This window comes from Stegostoma tigrinum, chromosome 8, assembly GCF_030684315.1.
Source record: "Stegostoma tigrinum isolate sSteTig4 chromosome 8, sSteTig4.hap1, whole genome shotgun sequence".
In the NCBI taxonomy this organism is placed as follows: domain Eukaryota; kingdom Metazoa; phylum Chordata; class Chondrichthyes; order Orectolobiformes; family Stegostomatidae; genus Stegostoma; species Stegostoma tigrinum.
This window is the reverse complement of record NC_081361.1, coordinates 44,850,977-44,871,993: the sequence shown is the minus strand read 5'-3', so window position 1 is coordinate 44,871,993 and position 21,017 is coordinate 44,850,977. Positions and strand designations below refer to the sequence as shown.

Sequence of the window (21,017 nt, the reverse complement as noted above, 5' to 3'; positions counted from 1 at the left end):
CCCCCCACTACACCAGCTGTCATTGTATGTATGTACAGAATCAGTGAAACAGACATCATAGTGGAAATACTGAATAAAGTTCCTGCACAATCACGAAAAATACCCATGTGGTCAATGAACACAGTCCTGTTGAGAACTGTCAGCCAAGGCTCCCTGATTTTACTCGGTTAACATCCCCATTCAGGGCATTTACATTCAATTAGGTCCACCTCCTATAATCAGTGCACCAACAATGGAATTTAGTTATTTTGTGGGCACCAATCAACATGCCTATCAATCCTTCAAAAGCATTACCATTGGGGAGGTGATGGCTTTGTGGTAAATCGCTGAACTGTTAATCTAGTGACCCAGATAATATCCTGGGGACCTGGGTTCGAGTCTAGTAATGGAACTTGAATTCAATAAAAAACCTAGAATTAAGAATCTTATGATGACCATGAATCCATTTTCGATTGTCAGGGAAAATCCATCTGGTTCACTAATATCCATTAGGGAAGGAAACTGCTGTCCTACCCAGTCTGGCCTAGATGTGACTGCAGACCCACAGCATCGTGGTGACTCTGAACTGCACTCTGGGTAATTAGGAATGACAGAATTTACTGCCCTATTCAGTATGAATAAAAAAAAGTGTAACTCAGTCTAAAAGAACTAGTCCTGGAAAATTTGACTTGCTGACAAGTATACATGATAAATGCAAGTTTTGCTTTTAAATTTTACAACGCTCAGCAATGAATTTGTATGATTGTGGACACAAATGAATTCTTGACATAAATATTGCACCTCAATTGATATCTCCCCAGAAAATATATATGTTCTCCATTAATTTGGCATTTTATACTACACATGATACTTTAATGTCACGTACCAATTTATTAGGTCTTTAAGTAGTCATAGCCTCGATGCATAAAGCCCCAAAAGTGGATATAGCTGTCTGTGTGCATAAATTATCCTTAAAGAATGATTAACTCAAATCTTGAGGTGTTTCAGTGTATCCTCTTGCATAAGGATATTGCATAAATACTCACACCACCACCAGCGCCACTGCTACAACAACAATGGGCTGCTTTGCGAATGAAAGTACACTGAGTTACATCTGCTAAGAATTAAAACTGCAGGAAATGAGGAGCTGCAGGCTGTATCAGAGAAAGTATATGTTTTTGATTGCTCACGTGCACGTTGAGTCCAAAAGGTGGCATACATTTGGACAAAACATTCAGCATTGGTCATGTGCATGCATAATTCCACACAAGACATGTGCTTGGCACAGAGAATTGTGTATAAAATGCCTAGAGAAATCCCTTTGTTCAACAACACTTCAAAGACTCGGTTGTAAGAAAGTGCCCTATGTAAGGAGGTATGGTGAAAACATCGAGCACTTTCAGCCTGCCCAGCTGCAAACTCTCCTGGGTAATAACATTTGGGTTTCGTTACAGAAATTAGGGTAGTGAAAAACGGTGATTGAGATACCTCTAGTAATTAAAAGTGTGTTATTTGTTTAAGTACTTTATAAATAGAACATAGAACATAGAACAGTACAGCACAGAACAGGCCCTTCAGCCCACAATGCTGTGCCGACCATTGATCCTCATGTATGCACCCTCAAATTTCTGTGACCATATACATGTTCAGCAGTCTCTTAAATGACCCCAATGACCTTGCTTCCACAACTGCTGCTGGCAACGCATTCCATGCTCTCACAACTCTCTGCGTAAAGACCCTGCCTCTGACATCCCCTCTATACTTTCCACCAACCAGCTTAAAACTATGACCCCTCGTGCTAGCCATTTCTGCCCTGGGAGCAGAACGATAGTCTTTGAATTATGGTTTTATAGAACTCTAGGTGTCTCTGCTGTATCTTCCTCTATGTGTTAAGTGTTACCTCTCAAACACGTAACAATCCACATTTTCATTGCTTTTCCATCGAATCTTAAAACTAACACAGGGTAGGCCAAGAGGATCATCATTATGAAAAAAAGAGACAATCAAATAAAAATACATATTGCAGAAAGACATACCAGAAGAAACACAAAGAATGGGAAGGATTCAGAAAGAGATTAAAAAAAGACACCTACATCCCTATCAAGAACACAATCCAAGAAGAACAATTCCAGCTATGTTCAACTAGAAGTTTTTGTTATTTGCTCCTGACATCACACTCAGTCAGGATAGACAAAGTTCAGCACGATTTACAAGATAGGGATCATGCTTCATAAACCTTTCACACAGGCAGATGCAACCTGGATACTAAAGAATATATTTACATCAAGCTGAAGTAGTCGCTGCAGAACTATTCCTCTTGTTTGTACATACTGTATAAATATCCCAACCGCATCTTTTCACCATGTAATCTGGAATGGAGTTTCATGTAGACGTGCCTTTAACTTAATGTATTTTGCAAAGAGTATAAATGTAGTTTTAGTAACTTCCCCTCTAGAGATTTGTCATTGCTTCAGCTTTTCAGTTGATGTATACAAATCTCATCACTCCTCCAATACATGTTAAACTGAAAATGTTAAAGAATCAGATGTTAATTACATGTTATCAAAAATTTACACACCTCATCTTTTCCATACAGCAAAGTAAATCTATCCTTGAACTTGTGAACACATTGACCAAAGTCCAATAAGTCACTGCTGGTGAACTTCACTCCCTGAAATGTTGGAATCCTTTTCTCGATCCCATCTAGCAGTTCCACAACATTTACTGCAATGAGTCAAAATTATGTTAGATTTGAGAGACCCCTCACGATATTTTCAAAATCTGCTGTGTTTTTTTATACTTACAAGATACTGCAGTAAATTCAGGAATGTGGTAATAGTAGAAAGGGGTGGTAGGGGCAGCAGATGCTACTTCCTTTAGGCATTCTGTTAAAGCCTCTGTAACAATAAGTTAATTTCTTCTTAATTGTCAAATTTTGGCCTAAAAGTTGCAAACATTACAGTCATTATAATTCAAAAATAACTAATTGAGAAGTACACAGATATTGCAACATGACAAGTTATGCTACAGTTCCACATTACTGGTGGATCTCCCAACTTGCTGCTTTAACTTAAGGTTTAAAAAAAATTAGAATACAATTGAATCGCATGGTGAGAGTCTGGTTAAGAAACTGGAGCAAATTATTTTCATTGGCTTAAAAACTGAATAATACAGAAGTGTTTTTGCTTGAGCCAATGTGCCATTGTGAAAAGAAAAAGGGAATCAGGGAGAAATAGGGTTAAGGACGCAAAAAGCCAAACCAAAAAAAGGCAGTGATAATGGGAACTGCAGATGCTGGAGAATCCAAGATAACAAAGTGTGGAGCTGGATGAACACAGCCGGCCAAGCAGCATCTCAGGAGCACAAAAGCTGACGTTTCGGGCCTAGACCCTTCATCAGAGAGGGGGATGGGGAGAGGGAAATGGAATAAATAGGGAAAGAGGGGGAGGCGGACCGAAGATGGAGAGAAAAGAAGATAGCTAGAGAGGACAGTATAGGTGGGGAGGTAGAGAGGGGATAGGTCAGTCCAGGGAAGATGGACAGGTCAAGGAGGCGGGATGAGGTGGTAGATAGGAAATGGAGGTGTGGCTTGAGGTGGGAGGAAGGGATGGGTGAGAGGAAGAACAGGTTAGGGAAGCAGAGACAGGGTGGGCTGGTTTTGGGATGCAGTGGGGGGAGGGGGAAGAACTGGGCTGGTTTTGGGATGCAGTGGGGGAAGGGGAGATTTTGAAGCTTGTGAAGTCCACATTGATACCATTGGGCTGCAGGGTTCCCAAGCGGAATGAGTTGCTGTTCCTGCAAACTTTGGGTGGCATCACTGTGGCACTGCAGGAGGCCCATGATGGACATGTCATCTAAAGAATGGGAGGGGGAGTTGAAATGGTTCGCGACTGGGAGGTGCAGTTGTTTATTGCGAACCGAACAGAGTTGTTCTGCAAAGCGGTCCCCAAGCCTCCGCTTGGTTTCCCCAATGTAGAGGTAGTCACACCGGGTGCAATGGATACAATATACCACAATGGCAGATGTGCAGGTGAACATCTGCTTGATATGGAAGTCATCTTGGAGCCTGGGATGGGGGCGAGGGAGGAGGTGTGGGGGCAAGGGTAGCACTTCCTGCGGTTGCAGGGGAAGGTGCCGGGTGTGGTGGGGTTGGAGGCGAGTGTGGAGCGGACAAGCGAGTCGTGGAGAGAGTGGTCTCTCCGGAAGGCAGACAAGGGTGGGGATGGAAAAATGGCTTGGGTGGTGAATTCGGATTGTAGAAGGCGCAAGTGTCGGAGGATGATACGTTGCATCCGGAGGTTGGTGGGGTGGTATGTGAGAACGAGGGCAATCCTCTGGGGGCGGTTGTGGCAGGGGCGGGGTGTGAGGGATGTGTTGCCGGAAACGCGGTCAAGGGCGTTCTCGACCCCTGCGGGGGGAAAGTTGCGGTCCTGGAAGAACGTGGACATCTGCGATGTGCGGGAGTGGAATGCCTCATCCTGGGAGCAGATGCGGTAGAGGCAGAAGAATTGGGAATAGGGGATGGAATGTTTGCAGAAGGGTGGGTGGGAGGTGTCGTATTCTAGCTGTAGCTGTGGGAGTCAGTGGACTTGAAATGGACATCAGTTTCTAGCTGGTTACCTGAGATGGAGACTGAGAGGTCCAGGAAGGTGAGGGATGTGTTGGAGATGGCCCAGGTGAACTTGAGGTTGGGGTGGAAGGTGTTGGTAAAGTGGATGAACTGTTCGAGCCCCCTACCTCCCCACCTATACTCTCCTCTCTACCTATCTTGTTTTCTCTACATCTTCGGTCCGCCTCCCCCTCTCTCCCTATTTATTCCAGTTCCCTCTCCCCATCCCCCTCTCTGATGAAGGGTCTAGGCCCGAAATGTCAGCTTTTGTGCTCCTGAGATGCTGCTTGGCCGGCTGTGTTCATCCAGCTCCATACTTGGTTATCCAAAAAAAGGCAGACTGTTTGTGTTAATCATAGGCATAATATTATGGAGTTATAGCCACAATTGACAAAAGCTATTTAGAAATCCCGATGGCAAACAGACAGCTCATTTGCATAACAACAATAATTCACACAGTTGTCTCCAAAAATTAAGTTTGAAACTGATGATTTCTATCATGAAAATCTTAGCTTTTATTACGAGGAAGTCACTTCATTACTCAGTGAATAAAGTGTACAAATATAGCGTTGTACTCGGCTATACATAGCAGGTTTGATTCTTAGTTGGACCAAGGTGGGTACTGAAATTGGTCTCAGATCTACCTCAAAAAAAAGCCTGTAATTTCTTGAGATTATTCTGTACTATGAACCTTGACTGCAGAACTGTCAGCATTTCGTTTGAAAAAACTGTTGAAAGCAATATAAATGCACAACCTATACTTTGAGGCTTGAAGAAAAATGGGGAAATGACTGCAATCCCAGAAGCATTGCACTCGGCAGCATGTATTGCCTGAAAAAAAAATAAACAAAAAGAATCTGTTAGTCCACATATTCAATGCTATCCTGACACAAAATAGCCTCCATCCCTGTCCTTATTTTTCAGGGATCGCTAGTTATGGCTTATGCAATATCATCACTCTGGTGCAAGGCAAGATAACAAGTCCTATTTCAGCCAGTCCAAGGATGGAACCTGCACTGATGGCATTATTCTGCACCATACTGGCAAACTAACACCTTAATGAAATCATACTACATAACTATTTATCAAGTAAATAATGGCATCAGAACTGAGTGTTCAATCTCAGTCAAAGTAATGTAACACAGAGAAATGACACCCAACATATTCACCAATAAAGTATAACCTGTTTAATAGCAGGATTCAATCTGTAAATATTTAAACTCTTCACATGTCAGACAGTATGAAATATAGATCCAGAAATTGTTTTCCCAAGTCAATCTTCAGATTTGCACAGTTTAAGGAACCTTCAGTTATCTCTGACCGAATTGGAAAATTTTCCTTCTAACAGTGCCAGAGCAAATCAGTTTTCTTGTCTCATCATCTCTAACAAAAATATCAAAGGACTGTAAAACAAGGAAATTATTTTTTTTTCCTCCAAATAGTGTTCATAATTTAGCTTAGTGGGCAGAAACTATCAAAGGGTTCACCTCAGCCTAAAAAGTATTTAGTTAGAGACTCACTGCAGAGTTGCAGCACATAGTTAAGCAATTGGTGAAATATGGACAGGGTAGATGGCCAAATATAGCATCTTTTGCATCAAATGTAAAGTTAAACAAGGCCTTAATACTCAGTTGGATGCGCAAAATACTGCAGCAATTTTTCTGAACAGGAGTTGGGAATCACCTTCCATCCTGGCTAACATAGAACATAGAACATGGAACAGTACAGCACAGAACAGGCCCTTCAGCCTACAATGTTGTGCCGACCATTGATCCTCATGTATGCACCCTCAAATTTCTGTGACCATATACATGTCCAGCAGTCTCTTAAATGACCCCAATGACCTTGCTTCCACAACTGCTGCTGGCAACGCATTCCATGCTCTCACAACTCTCTGCGTAAAGAACCTGCCTCTGACATCCCCTCTATACTGTCCACCAACCAGCTTAAAACTATGACACCTCGTGCTAGCCATTTCTGCCCTGGGAAATAGTCTCTGGCTATCAACTCTATCTATGCCTCTCATTATCTTGTATACCTCAATTAGGTCCCCTCTCCTCCTCCTTTTCTCCAATGAAAAGAGACCGAGCTCAGTCAACCTCTCTTCATAAGATAAGCCCTCCAGTCCAGGCAGCATCCTGGTAAACCTCCTCTGAACCCTCTCCAAAGCATCCACATCTTTCCTATAATACGGCGACCAGAACTGGACACAGTATTCCAAGTGCGGTCTAACCAAAGTTTTACAGATGCGCAACAAGATCTCACGACTCTTAAACTCAATCCCCCTGTTAATGAAAGCCAAAACACCATATGCTTTCTTAACAACCCTGTCCACTTGGGTGGCCATTTTAAGGGATCTATGTATCTGCACACCAAGATCCCTCTGTTCCTCCACGCTGCCGAGAATCCTATCCTTAATCCTGTACTCAGCTTTCAAATTCGACCTTCCAAAATGCATCACCTCGCATTTATCCAGGTTGAACTCCATCTGCCACCTCTCAGCCCATCTCTGCATCCTGTCAATGTCCCGCTGCAGCCTACAACAGCCCTCTATACTGTCAACGACACCTCCAACCTTTGTGTCGTCTGCAAACTTGCTGACCCATCCTTCAATCCCCTCATCCAAGTCATTAATAAAAATTACAAACAGTAGAGGCCCAAGGACAGAGCCCTGTGGAACCCCACTCACCACTGACTTCCAGGCAGAATATTTTCCTTCTACTACCACTCGCTGTCTTCTGTTGGCCAGCCAATTCTGTATCCAAGCAGCTAAGTTCCCCTGTATCCCATTCCTCCTGACCTTCTGAATGAGCCTACCATGGGGAACCTTATCAAATGCCTTACTGAAGTCCATATACACCACATCCACAGCTCGACCCTCATCAACTTTTCTAGTCACATCCTCAAAAAATTCGATAAGGTTTGTAAGGCATGACCTACCCCTCACAAAGCCGTGTTGACTGTATTTGATCAAGCCATGCTCTTCCAGATGGTCATAAATCTTATCCCTCAGAATCCTTTCTAACACCTTGCAGACGACAGACGTGAGACTTACTGGTCTATAATTGCCGGGGATTTCCCTATTTCCTTTCTTGAAGAGAGGAATTACATTTGCCTCTCTCCAGTCCTCAGGTACGACTCCAGTGGAGAGCGAGGATGCAAAGATCTTCGCAAGTGGCGAAGCAATTGCATTTCTCGCTTCCCAAAGCAGCCGAGGACAAATCTGGTCCGGGCCTGGCGACTTGTCAATCTTAATGTTTGACAAAATTTTCAGCACATCAGCTTCCTCTATCTCTATCCATTCCAGCATGCACACCTGCTCTTCAAAGGTTTCATTCACTACAAAGTTCGTTTCTTTCGTAAAGACAGAAGCAAAAAACTCATTTAGGGCTTCCCCTACCTCCTCAGGCTCCACACACAAGTTCCCTATGCTATCCCTGATCGGCCCTACTCTTTCTTTGATCATTCTCTTATTCCTCACGTAAGTGTAAAATGCCTTTGTGTTTTCCTGGATTCCTTCTGCCAAGCCTTTCTCGTGCCCCCTCCTGGGTCTCCTCAGACCATTTTTGAGCTCCTTCCTTGCCTGCATGTAATCCTCTCTAGCTGACCTTGACCCTAGCTTCCTCCACCTTATGTAAGCTACCTTCTTCCTTTTCACAAGAAGCTCCACTGCTCTCGTCATCCAAGGTTCCTTTATCTTACCCCTTCTTGCCTGTCTCAGAGGGACATATTTACTCATCACTCCCAACAACTGTTCCTTAAACAGTCTCCACATGTCTATAGTTCCCTTACCATGGAACAACTGCTCCCAGTCCATGCTTCCTAACTCATGTCTACTCGCATCATAGTTTCCTCTTCCCCAATTAAATATCCTCCCATTTTGCCTAATCCTCTCCTTCTCCATAGCTATGTAGAATGTGAGGCAGTTATGGTCACTATCACCAAAATGCTCTCCCACCACAAGATCTGATACCTGCCCCGGCTCGTTTCCGAGCACCAAGTCTAGAATGGCCTCTCCCCTCGTCGGCCTGTCAACGTACTGCGTTAGGAAACCCTCCTGAACACACCTTACAAAAACAGCTCCATTCAAATCTTCTGCTCGAAGGAGGTTCCAATCAATATTAGGAAAGTTAAAGTCACCCATTACAACAACCCTACTGCGTCCACACTTTTCCAAAATCTGTCGACCTATGCTTTCTTCAATCTCCCTGCTGCTATTGGGGAGCCTGTAGTAAACCCCTAACGAGGTGACTACTCCCTTGCTGTTCCTAATTTCCACCAACACTGACTCAGTAGGCAGATCTTCCTCGACAATGGAAGCTTCTGTAGCTGTGATACCCTCTCTGACTGGTAGTGCTACACCCCCTCCTCTTTTTCCCCCCTCCCTATTCTTTTTAAATGTTCTAAACCCTGGAAGATCCAGCAACCATTCCTGCCCATGAGAAACCCATGTCTCTGTTATGGCCACAACATCATAGCACCAGGTACTGATCCATGCTCTAAGTTCATCACTTTTATTCCTGATACTCCTGGCATTAAAGCAAACACACTTTAACCGATATAATAAAATGTGAGGCTGGATGAACACAGCAGGCCAAGCAGCATCTCAGGAGCACAAAAGCTGACGTTTCAGGCCTAGACCCTTCATCAGAGAGGGGGATGGGGGGAGGGAACTGGAATAAATAGGGAGAGAGGGGGAGGCGGACCGAAGATGGAGAGTAAAGAAGATAGGTGGAGAGAGTGTAGGTGGGGAGGTAGGGAGGGGATAGGTCAGTCCAGGGAAGACGGACAGGTCAAGGAGGTGGGATGAGGTTAGTTGGTAGCTGGGGGTGCGGCTTGGGGTGGGAGGAAGGGATGGGTGAGAGGAAGAACCGGTTAGGGAGGCAGAGACAGGTTGGACTGGTTTTGGGATGCAGTGGGTGGGGGGGAAGAGCTGGGCTGGTTGTGTGGTGCAGTGGGGGGAGGGGATGAACTGGGCTGGTTTAGGGATGCAGTAGGGGAAGGGGAGATTTTGAAACTGGTGAAGTCCACATTGATACCATATGGCTGCAGGGTTCCCAGGCGGAATATGAGTTGCTGTTCCTGCAACCTTCGGGTGGCATCATTGTGGCAGTGCAGGAGGCCCATGATGGACATGTCATCAAGAGAATGGGAGGGGGAGTGGAAATGGTTTGCGACTGGCAGGTGCAGTTGTTTGTTGCGAACTGAGCAGAGGTGTTCTGCAAAGCGGTCCCCAAGCCTCCGCTTGGTTTCCCCAATGTACAGGAAGCCGCACCGGGTACAGTGGATGCAGTATACCACATTGGCAGATGTGCAGGTGAACCTCTGCTTGATGTGGAATGTCATCTTGGGGCCTGGGATGGGGGTGAGGGAGGAGGTGTGGGAACAAGTGTAGCATTTCCTGCGGTTGCAGGGGAAGGTGCCGGGTGTGGTGGGGTTGGAGGGCAGTGTGGAGCGAACAAGGGAGTCACGGAGAGAGTGGTCTCTCCGGAAAGCAGACAGGGGAGGGGATGGAAAAATGTCTTGGGTGGTGGGGTCGGATTGTAAATGGCGGAAGTGTCGGAGGATAATGCGTTGTATCCGGAGGTTGGTAGGGTGGTGTGTGAGAACGAGGGGGATTCTCTTGGGGCGGTTGTGGCGGGGGCGGGGTGTGAGGGATGTGTCGCGGGAAATGCGGGAGACGCGGTCAAGGGCGTTCTCGATCACCGTGGGGGGAAAGTTGCGGTCCTTAAAGAACTTGGACATCTGGGATGTGCGGGAGTGGAATGTCTTATCGTGGGAGCAGATGCGGCGGAGGCGGAGGAATTGGGAATAGGGGATGGAATTTTTGCAGGAGGGTGGGTGGGAGGAGGTGTATTCTAGGTAGCTGTGGGAGTCGGTGGGCTTGAAATGGACATCAGTTACAAGCTGGTTGCCTGAGATGGAGACTGAGAGGTCCAGGAAGGTGAGGGATGTGCTGGAGATGGCCCAGGTGAACTGAAGGTTGGGGTGGAAGGTGTTGGTGAAGTGGATGAACTGTTCGAGCTCCTCTGGGGAGCAAGAGGCGGCGCCGATACAGTCATCAATGTACCGGAGGAAGAGGTGGGGTTTGGGGCCTGTGTAGGTGCGGAAGAGGGACTGTTCCACGTAACCTACAAAGAGGCAGGCATAGCTGGGGCCCATGCGGGTGCCCATGGCCACCCCCTTGGTCTGTAGGAAGTGGGAGGAGTCAAAAGAGAAGTTGTTGAGTGTGAGGACGAGTTCAGCTAGGCGGATGAGAGTGTCGGTGGAGGGGGCCTGGTCGGGCCTGCGGGACAGGAAGAAGCGGAGGGCCTTGAGGCCATCTCCATGCGGAATGCAGGTGTACAGGGACTGGACGTCCATGGTGAATATGAGGTGTTGGGGGCCAGGGAATTGGAAGTCCTGGAGGAGGTGGAGGGCGTGGGTGGTGTCACGGACGTAGGTGGGGAGTTCCTGGACCAAAGGGGAGAAAATGGAGTCCAGATAGGTGGAGATGAGTTCGGTGGGGCAGGAGCAGGCTGAGACGATGGGTCGACCAGGGCAGGCAGGTTTGTGGATTTTGGGAAGGAGATAGAAACGGGCCGTGCGGGGTTGGGGAACAATGAGGTTGGAGGCTGTGGGTGGGAGGTCCCCTGAGGTGATGAGGTCGTGAATGGTGTTGGAGATGATGGTTTGCTGCTCGGGTGTGGGGTCATGATCGAGGTTTTTTTTGTCGGTGGAGGGGGCCTGGTCGGGCTTTAACCGATCCCTTGGTTCCTTCCCAGGAAAATCCTTCCCACTAGCTGGTCTACCTCTTGCTACTGCCTCACCTGCATCAACGCTCACCTCTGGTATACAGCTCAGGTTCCCACCCCCCTGCCATACTAGTTTAAACCCTCTCGAACTACTCGAGCAAACCTTCCACCCAGGACATTGGTCCCCTTCCAGTTCAGATGCAACCCGTCCTTCTTGTACAGGTCCCACCTTCCCCAGAAGGCATCCCAATTATCTACATATCTGAAGCCCTCCCTCCTACACCAGCTGCGTAGCCACGTGTTCAGCTGCGCCCGCTCCCTGTTCCTCACCTCGCTATCTCGTGGCACCGGTAGTAAACCAGAGAACACTACTCTGTTCGTCCTGCTCTGCAGCTTCCATCCTAACTCCCTGAAATCACTTTTTATATCCTCAATCCTATTTCTGGCTATATCATTTGTGCCAATATGTAACACGATTTCTGGCTGTTCGCCCTCCCCTTTTAGAACCTTATACACCCGATCGGAGACGTCCCGGACCCTGGCACCAGGGAGGCAACATACCTTCCGGGAATCCCGATCCTGACCACAAAATCTCCTGTCGATTCCCCTAGCTATCGAGTCCCCTACCCCTAACATATGCAGGAAAAAATGCAATAACCAAATTCTGAGAATACTCAGAATTCCTGCAGTGTGGAAACCATCCCCTTGGCCCAACAAGTCCATACTGACCCTCACAGCATCCCCCAGACCCATCCCCCTGTAACCCACCTAACCTGCATATCCCTGAACACCATGGGCAATTTCGCATGGCCAATCCACTTAGCCTGCACATTTTTGGACTGTAGAGGAAACCAGAGCAACCGGAGGAAATCCGCACAGACACAGGGAGAATGTGCAAACTCCACATAGACTGACATCATGAGAAAGGGCCACCGTACCTAAAATATTAACTCTGCTTTTTTCTTCAGAGATGCTGCCAGACCTTCTGAGAAACGTCCTTTTCCAGCAACTTCTGCTTTTGTTACACATAGACAGTTGTCCGACAATCAAATCAAACCTGGATCCATGGCATTGAGGTGCAGCAGTGCTAACCATTGACCTACCATGCCACTGGATCACTACACAACAGATGACTAAGTGTTTGCAGTCTCTCTCAGTGGGCATCCAGTATCATAGTGTTTTCCTGTACAGCTTATGTCACAGTATAAAAGGAGTCCTAAAACTAGAAAGGCAGCAGTCTATACAGTAATAAGACAATTTTCATTCAAAGCTTAGTAGTGCATGAACATTTCTCCAAGAGCAATCATAACATGATTGTGTTCAAAGTAATACTTACAAGGGAAAAAAATGAAACAGCTGCTAGTATTATGTCTTTAGGTAAAGCTGACTTCAGCAATACTCTCCACAGTAACTTCACACTCCAGGTGAAGCAGCACTTTACCTCCACTTCATTCAATCTAGCCTACTGCATTCACTGCTCACCATGCAGAATCCACATTGGGAAACAAGCAGACTGGGTGACTACTTCGCAGAACACCTATGTACTGCTCGCAAAAAATACTCAGTTTCCAGCTGCCTGCCAGTTCTACACACCACCCTGTTTCCCCGACCAATGTCTCTGTCACAGACTTGCTGTTATGCTCCAGTGAAACTCGGCGCAAGCTGGAAGAACAGCACCTCATTCTGGGCTCAATATAGACTTCAACAATTTTAGGGCTTGAGGCAGCTTCTCCTATGTCCTTAGCCTTTTCTCCAAACAGCAGGCCTTGTTATCACATGGTCTGCTATTACACCATTGTTAGCCACTAACAATTTCATTAGCAATCATTCATTCGCCTAGGCTGACCGTTATCCACTCCCTTGTCTGTCAACTGTCGTTCTCTCTCGTTGGGCTCAGCCTCCACCTCTCGTTTTCTCCTTACCCCCTCCTCCACTCTACCATTTGCACAAAAAAACCTTTCCAAGCTACCATCAGTTCTGAAGAAATGTCACTTGACCCGAAACATTAACTCTGATTTCTCCTCACAGATGCTGCCAGATCTGCTGACGTTTTCCAGCAATTTCTGTTTTTGTCACAGTAAATTAGGCATGCCGGTCATTAAGTAAAAAGAAAAATGACCAGTGAGAGATATTCAGAAAAAAGAATTTAATATAATAAAAAACAAGTTTATTAGTCAGCCAAGGAGGACTAAAGTAGTAAAAAGGTATAAAGCTAAAAGAGAAAGCACTTCCATGTGCTTTTGCATTTATTCTAGTGAAAGGGGAAGATATTAAAAGCAATGAAGAGTGGCTAAAGAGATAATAAAAGCTACTAAAAGGGATAAAGAGCTTTGCAAGTGATGGTAAAATCAACACAAAACCTTTTACAGTCAGATTCGGAAAAGGACTGCAATAATAAGCAATGTAGGTTCCCTGCCAACTGAAAACCTGATGTTGTCAACAATAGAAAGGAAAATAAGTGAACACGTTTAAGTAATTATTTTACATCAGTATTTTGTGAGGACAAAGTAGTAGTCAGCATCTCGTGCATCCCAAATCAGGAACACAGCAACACGAGTGTAACTAAGATGAAGTCATCATTTGGTAGTACAGAATCTGAACTGTGCTGTAAAAAAGACGTATTTTGTTGAAGCTTGTTGCCTTGTATACTTTTGGACAACTTGCAAGGAAAACAACATAGCGTACAACATGAGAATGCTGATTAGTTGGCAACTGGAATCTGCATGGTAGAAACATTACTATAGAGAACGTATCAGTCAATGCTGATTGACAGTTAACTGAGAAGCTTTGTTTAAATTTTAAACAAGACAGGTTGACGCCAATTAGTCAAGATATTGCCTTGATAAATGAACCAAAGAATAGGTGTCATTTACTTTGAGTTGTAACAGGTACGATATGCATACATGTTTGTCTTGTCTACAAAGTCACAGTCTATTTGCCAACAAATGAACATTCTCCTCGCATACCAAGCAGTTGGATTAACAGTGTCAGTGAATTAATTCCCCTGTAACTGGATAACAGAGTGTCAGCACCATTCTAGACACTCGAGCTCTTCACTTGAATCATGAGTGGAAAGCTCAGTCTATTCTCAGGAAATACGCCAAGCAGACAGATAGGAAAATGTTTACACTAAATTGGATTCATTCATCCAGCTCACTTGCTCGAAGACAAAAAGGCAGCTGGCATCATTCCTGGCGGTAAAAGACAATGCTTGCTCTAAAGAGGGGTTGCAACCGATGATCACCATGGCTCTTTCCTTTTGATGCTGAGTAACTTCAGTCAAAATGGCCAGGGTCAGAAGCAGCCAATCTGATACAAGTCATCTTGATTGACAGTCTAATTGACTAATTATTGCTGTTATCCGAACAATAGCTTTAACTGTCCAATTAGCATGTGCCAAATTCCCCAGTCCCTCCTCTTCTGCTGACCTTGTAGACATCTGTTTAGGCCTTTTATTAATTGTCATTTTGTTACAGGCTAGGTGTCATTGGTGAAAGTGTAAGGATTTTACGGCCCTGCGGCATTACTGGTAATTATTAATCCAGAAACCCAGGTGACCTTTTGGGTTTGAATCCTGCCATGGCAGGTGGTGGAATCTGTATACAATAACAAATTAAGAGTCTAATGATGCATGAAACAGTTGTCAACTGTTGGAAAAAACCCATCTAGTCCACCGATGTCCCCTACAGAGAGAAGCAGCCATCCCCATCTGGTCGGGCCTACATGCGACTCCACAGCAATGTAGTTGTCTCTTTACTCTGTAACGTGCAGGCTGGTTGCCAGGCTCCTCCTTGAAATTAGCCTTTTCTTTAAACTTTTTCAGAGGAATTGAATTTTACTGGCTAAGTCAGCATCTATTGTCCATAATTGTCCAGAAGGCACTTAAGAGTCAACCACATTGCTGTGGGTCTGAGTCATACGTAGGCTAGGCCAGACCAGGCAAGGACGGCAGTCTCCCTCCCCAAAGGGCACCAGTGAATCAGACAGGCTCCTAAAACAATCAACAGATGATCATCATTAGACGTTCAACTGAAGACTTTGTATTGAATTCATGTTCCACCACCTGCTTTGGCAAGACCCAAACCTGAGTTTCTTGGAATGTTACCTGGATATCTGGCTGAATAGTCTAGTGATAATACTGCTAGGCTATCACCTTCTCAGTATGAATTCCCCATTTCAAAATCCGAACTCAGTCGAACTAACTGCTGGATTGATTTTTGATTTAAATCTGCAACCCCATGTCTCTGTCCCTCTTTCAGCTGGTCCGAATCCACGTTGTTACATTGGAACAGGAGTAGACAATTCAGCCCCTTGAGACATGGCTGATCTGTGGTCTAACTCCATATACCTGCCTTTGGCCCACATCCCTTAATCCTTTGCTTAACACGAGTTTATCTATCTCAGATGTAAAACTAAAAATTGATACTGCACCACTACCATTTGTGAAAGAGAACTCAAAATATTTACAGATATAGTAGGAACTGCCAATGCTGGAGAATCTGAGATAACACAGTGTGAAGCTGGATGAGCAAAGCAGGCCAAGCAGCATCAGAGGAGTAGGAAAGTTTTATTTACCACCTTTTGTGTAGACAAGTGCTTAACATCTCTCCTTAACTATCTGGCCCTAATTGTCAGACTATGCCCCCTAGTTCTAGAAACCTCAACCTAGAAATAGTTCATCTTTATTTAGTCAGTCTTTTCTTGTTAATATCTTTGAAGACTTCCATCAGATTAGCCGTTAACCTTCTAAACTCCAGGGAAAATAGGCCTAATTTGTTTATCTTCTCTTCATAACTTAACCCCTGAAACCCAGGTATCACTCTTGTAACAAAACTTACTTTGTACTCCCTCGAAGGCCCATATACTGTTCCTCAGGTGTGGTGTCCAGATCTGCACCCAGTACTCCAAAGTGGGGTCTAACCAGGGTTATGTCTAACTGCTGCATAACTTCTGCATCCTTGCGCTCCTGTCCTCTAGATATAAGGACCAGCATTCCATTAGTTTTCTTGATTCTTTTCTACACCTACTCACAGCATTTTAAAAGGTCTATGCACCTGAACCCCCAAGTCTCTTAATTTCATGCCATCTAGAAAGTGTACTTATTTACCCTTGATAGAAAATGGATAACCTCATGCTTGCTTACAGTAAACTTCATCTACGACAGTTTTTTTCAATTACTTAAAGCGAAATTACAAAGGAATATTTGATAGACTGTCCACAATGCCACTTAACTTGTAGGTTCCAGCAGTACCTATTTCTTGATTTTAGACAAAAGAAGAATCTACAAAAGTACAGTGTAAAAGTAGAGATTTGCAGTCATGGTTTACTGGCAGTGAAGTTGAAGTAATTTTGAACTCCTAAGAATCTCTTTAAAGTTTTAAAACTGTCAAAAACAAAAAAAAAGTACCATTGAAGTAGCAGGTGCCACTTGCTGGAGGAATGTTCACTATTTCCATAATGCTGAAGCAGAATTGTGTGTGTGTGTGTTTTTTTTTTTCCAAAAACCTGCACAATGACAGCTCTCTATCAATATTGTGCAGAATAAGCACACATAACAGATCTACATTTTAATTCCAAATAATTAAAATGTATAAAGGAGCTCCTTGAACAGGGAACAGGATGTGTTAGTAAGCATGGCAGAGCAATTAAAATTTTATTTGCAATAGCTACATTTTACAGTAGTAAAAGATATATTGATGTGTTAGTAATTAGAGAATGGTTGCATATTGAAAAAAAAATCAGCAAAATTTTCATTTATGAGACAAGACTTCTCAAAGAGAGAGAGAAAGAGATCACTTCAAAATTAACTTCACAACTAGACATTCATTCACCTTTTAAACACTTACACAAAGTTATTCTAATCTCACCACAACTGTACTAATGTTATTATTGTCACAGTTATTACTTTATGGGAGATTTCACACTTCTAATAACACGTGCATTTCTCGAAGATCTCCTGAGTAATCAATAATGTTTTGGTCACATTGATTATCATAACTAAATAGGAATTGAATAGAAAAGGCAAAGTAGCCCTACAAAACAGGTTCAGATCTCAGTATGGTTTGAGTTAGGAGGCTCCTGTGTTCTATGCCACACCAATCAGCATTCCTCACTTTTTGCAAAGTATAAAGGTCAACAAGAATTGTAAGTCTTCTGTATTCTGTCTCATGACAAAAGGCCCAACACAGCATTGCAAGACTTACAAATGCTTCACCAGAAACGTGGAATGAATAGACCACTTTGGGATCCTCCTGAAATTCGCAGCATCACACCTGCCAGTCTTCAACCAAACTGATTCACAAATATATGGCAATGATGCCACATGCCACTGGTTTATCATGGTGGCTCAAAGCCACCACCTCCTTTTTCCTAGCTACCATCAGTTCTGAAGAAGGATCACCGGACCTGAAATGTTAACTCTGCTTTCTCTCTAAAGATTTGCTTAGCTTTTATGGAAATTAGCTTTTGTTTGATTTCCAGCACAAACAATTCGTTTGGTTTTCACTTTATTTTGCTCTGAACTTGAATGTGATGGGAATGATCAATCTTATGTGCATTTGAGATTTACCGTACATGTGTCTATCTTCAGAAGAGCCACCAAATACAGAAATTGACAGTAAACTTCTACATTTCATATGCAAATGAAAATTTGAGCTCACCAATTGTTTTGATTCTTTTATACTTAAGGAACCCACATGAATTAACACTTGATCTAACCTGGATGGGAAGCAGAGAAAAAAAAGTATCACTTTAGGTACTGAAAAAAGCATACAGGTTAACAATATTCAGCTGGTATTCATGGTAAGGCTACACTTGGCTAGGCTTATGCAGTGGTTGGCTCAGTTAACCTAATACTGAATGAGTATAAACTCTTAACAGATCTGTGCACCTCCTTACTAGTCAGACTGAAGACCTCAAACATATAGAATAGGGGGAGTAGGCCATTCAGCCACTCAAGTTGCACTGAAATCCATACGATCATGGCTGACCTGGTTGTGTTCTAAATTTCACATTCTTACCTAACCTCAACAACCACCAACACCCTTGAAGAAAAATCTCTCTACCTTTGTCTTAAACATATTCAATTATCCACTTCTATTGCATTTTGAGACAGAGAGCCCCAAGGACACATGGCCCTCAAAATTAATCTCTTCCCCTTTGTCCTGAAATGGCACTCCCTAATTTAAAAAACAAGCCCCCTCATTCTGGACTAACCCAGAAGAAAGATCCTTTCCACGTTCACTATGGCAAGACCATTCCAGATATTATACACTTCAATTAAGTCAGCCTTCACTCTTATAAGATCCAATAAAAACAAGACTAGCCTGTCCAACTTTTCTGCAAAGACAATCCACTCATTTCAGAAACCAATCTAGTAAGCCAACTCTGAATCTCCACAAACATATTTATGTTCTTCCTCAAATATGGCAACCAAACCTACCTACAGTTGGAGATGAGTCTTCCTAATGCCCTGTGGGACTGAGGCATAACTTTGTAACATTTATGTTCAATTCCTTGTAATTAAGGATAAAGCCCCTTTGCCTTCTTAAATACTTGCCGTACATGCATACAACCTTTTTACAATAGACAATAGGTACAGGAGTAGGCCATTTGACCCTTCGAGCCAGCACCACCATTCATTATGATCATGGCTGATCATCCACAATCAGTATCCTGTTCCTGCCTTAACCCCATAACCTTGATTCCACTATCTTTAAGAGCTCTATCCATCTCTTTCTTTCGTTACTTATGCACTAGAACACAAAAATCTCTTTATAACTTGGAATCCCACAGTTATTCCCCATTTAAGTAATACTCTTCCATTATTCCTGACAATGTGAACAACTTGATATTTTCCCACATTCTGCTCCATCTGCCAGATTCTCCCCTCTTTCACTCAACTTATCTACATTTATCTACAAACTCTTCACGTTTTCTTCATAACATACTTTCATAACTATGTTTGTGTCATCTATGAATTTAGCTACGATGCTTAGTCCTCTCATCGAAAACTGACCTAAATTACATAAAACAAAATTAGTGAGGACAGAGATTGAGCTAAGAAATGAATTCATTATTGTATCTGGCAATGTCAGTTCAGGGGCAGAAATCAGCACAGGAAGAAAACAAGACAGGCTTTGAGAAAACAAAGTTGAAAAATGATAGTTAAAAGAGAAGCTTCATTATACAGAACTTGCATATTGCTAAAAGAGCACGATGTCAAGCCTTTTCTCTTGCATAAATCAGAACAGATAAGAACAAAACCTTTTTAAAGGAAGCATCAATATATACTGCATAAGAAACAGTGCCAATTGGTTGCCAAGAGGAATCCGATTGCACTATCACAGGAAGCCCTTTGCCATTCCCTCTTGTAGTACCTTCAATCGGTAAAGTTCTCTCCCAGTGTTTATTCTTTAATCAGTCAAACACAGATATCCTGTTATTACTGTGCTGGGAGCGTGTTGTCTACAAATTGAATGCTAGTTTTAGGAATGTGCAACAGTGACTACTTTTCAAAAAAACTCCAAGTTTTATTTCGCTTGGAAACCCCACAGCCCAAGGGTATCAATGTGGACTTCATAAGGTTCAAAATCTCCTCTCCTCCGACTGCATCCCAAAACCAGCCCAGCTAGTCCCCGCCTCCTTAGCCATTCCTCCCACCTCAAGCCCCACCCCCATCTCCTACCAACTAACCTCAACCCCCTGCTTGACCTGTCCATCATCCCTGGGCCAACCTATCCCCTCCCTAACTCCCCACCTACATTCACCTTCACTAGCTCTAACCCCGCCTCTTTGACCTGTCTATGTCCTCTCATCCTATCTTCTCCCTTATCCATCTTCTATCCACCTCCCCCTCTCTGCCTATTGATTTCAGAATCCCCTTCCCCTCCCCCATTTCTGAAGGGTCTCGACCTGAAACGTCAACCTTCCTGCTCCTCTGATGCTGCTTGGCCTGCTGTGTTCATCCAGCTTCACATCGTGTTATCTCAAGATTTTGTAAAGCACTTTGGAATATGCAAAGCCATAAACACACTACAAAAATATTTTCTTTCTTCACATATCCATTGCAGGGAGTAGTCCTGTGAGGTTTCTGATTTTGTATTTAAAAATGGCTGTCATGCAACTAGAGGGTCAAACCTGGTTCATAAATCTTGGTCAGCTAGACATGCATAAATGTCTTATTTCACATCTAGACTCCTACTAGGGCTTCTCACCAAATCTAGTTAATTGAGTAACTTTAAATTTTATAAAAGGCTTGGAAGCAATACTGTAAAATAAATTGTTGCATTGGAAAGATGACAGGAAGAGAACATTGGAAGTTTTAAAATCAATATCTTGGTATAGAGACATATATATTCAGTTTTATTCACAGATTGAATCCAAATGAAAGCACTCACTTGCCCTTTCCTTGCTTAATCCACTCTTCAGCAAGCAATTTTCTTTCTTCAACAGTAAGGGACATGCCCTCTCCAGTTGTGCCATTCACTAGAAAGCAACAGTTGAAACATTATGTGGATAGTGGATGAAAGCAAAATATTACAAATGCTGGAAATCTGAAATAAAAACAGAAAAGGCTAGAGGAACTCAGCTGGTCTGTAAGCATCTGTGAAACAGAAATAGCATTAACATTTCAAATCTGATATGTCTCTCCTTCAACACGGGATGGGCTGAAAAATGGTGGTTCTTTATGCTGT

At 43.7% G+C, this 21,017-nt stretch overlaps 1 protein-coding gene across 7 annotated transcripts in view; it reads right to left on the bottom strand.

Annotated features, from left to right (window-relative positions):
• The window catches only part of npl (N-acetylneuraminate pyruvate lyase (dihydrodipicolinate synthase)), a 58,050-nt gene that overhangs the window by 15,484 nt on the left and 21,549 nt on the right, over positions 1 to 21,017 (bottom strand). For all 7 annotated transcript variants that reach the window (XM_059647836.1, XM_059647838.1, XM_059647839.1 and 4 more), the window contains 5 exons: positions 20,721 to 20,808; positions 17,982 to 18,039; positions 5,344 to 5,419; positions 2,784 to 2,876; positions 2,558 to 2,703 (listed from right to left, as the gene is read on the bottom strand). In XM_059647836.1, the coding sequence (XP_059503819.1) occupies positions 2,558 to 2,703; positions 2,784 to 2,876; positions 5,344 to 5,419; positions 17,982 to 18,039; positions 20,721 to 20,808 (461 nt within the window). The remainder of the gene's footprint in view (positions 1 to 2,557; positions 2,704 to 2,783; positions 2,877 to 5,343; positions 5,420 to 17,981; positions 18,040 to 20,720; positions 20,809 to 21,017) is intronic.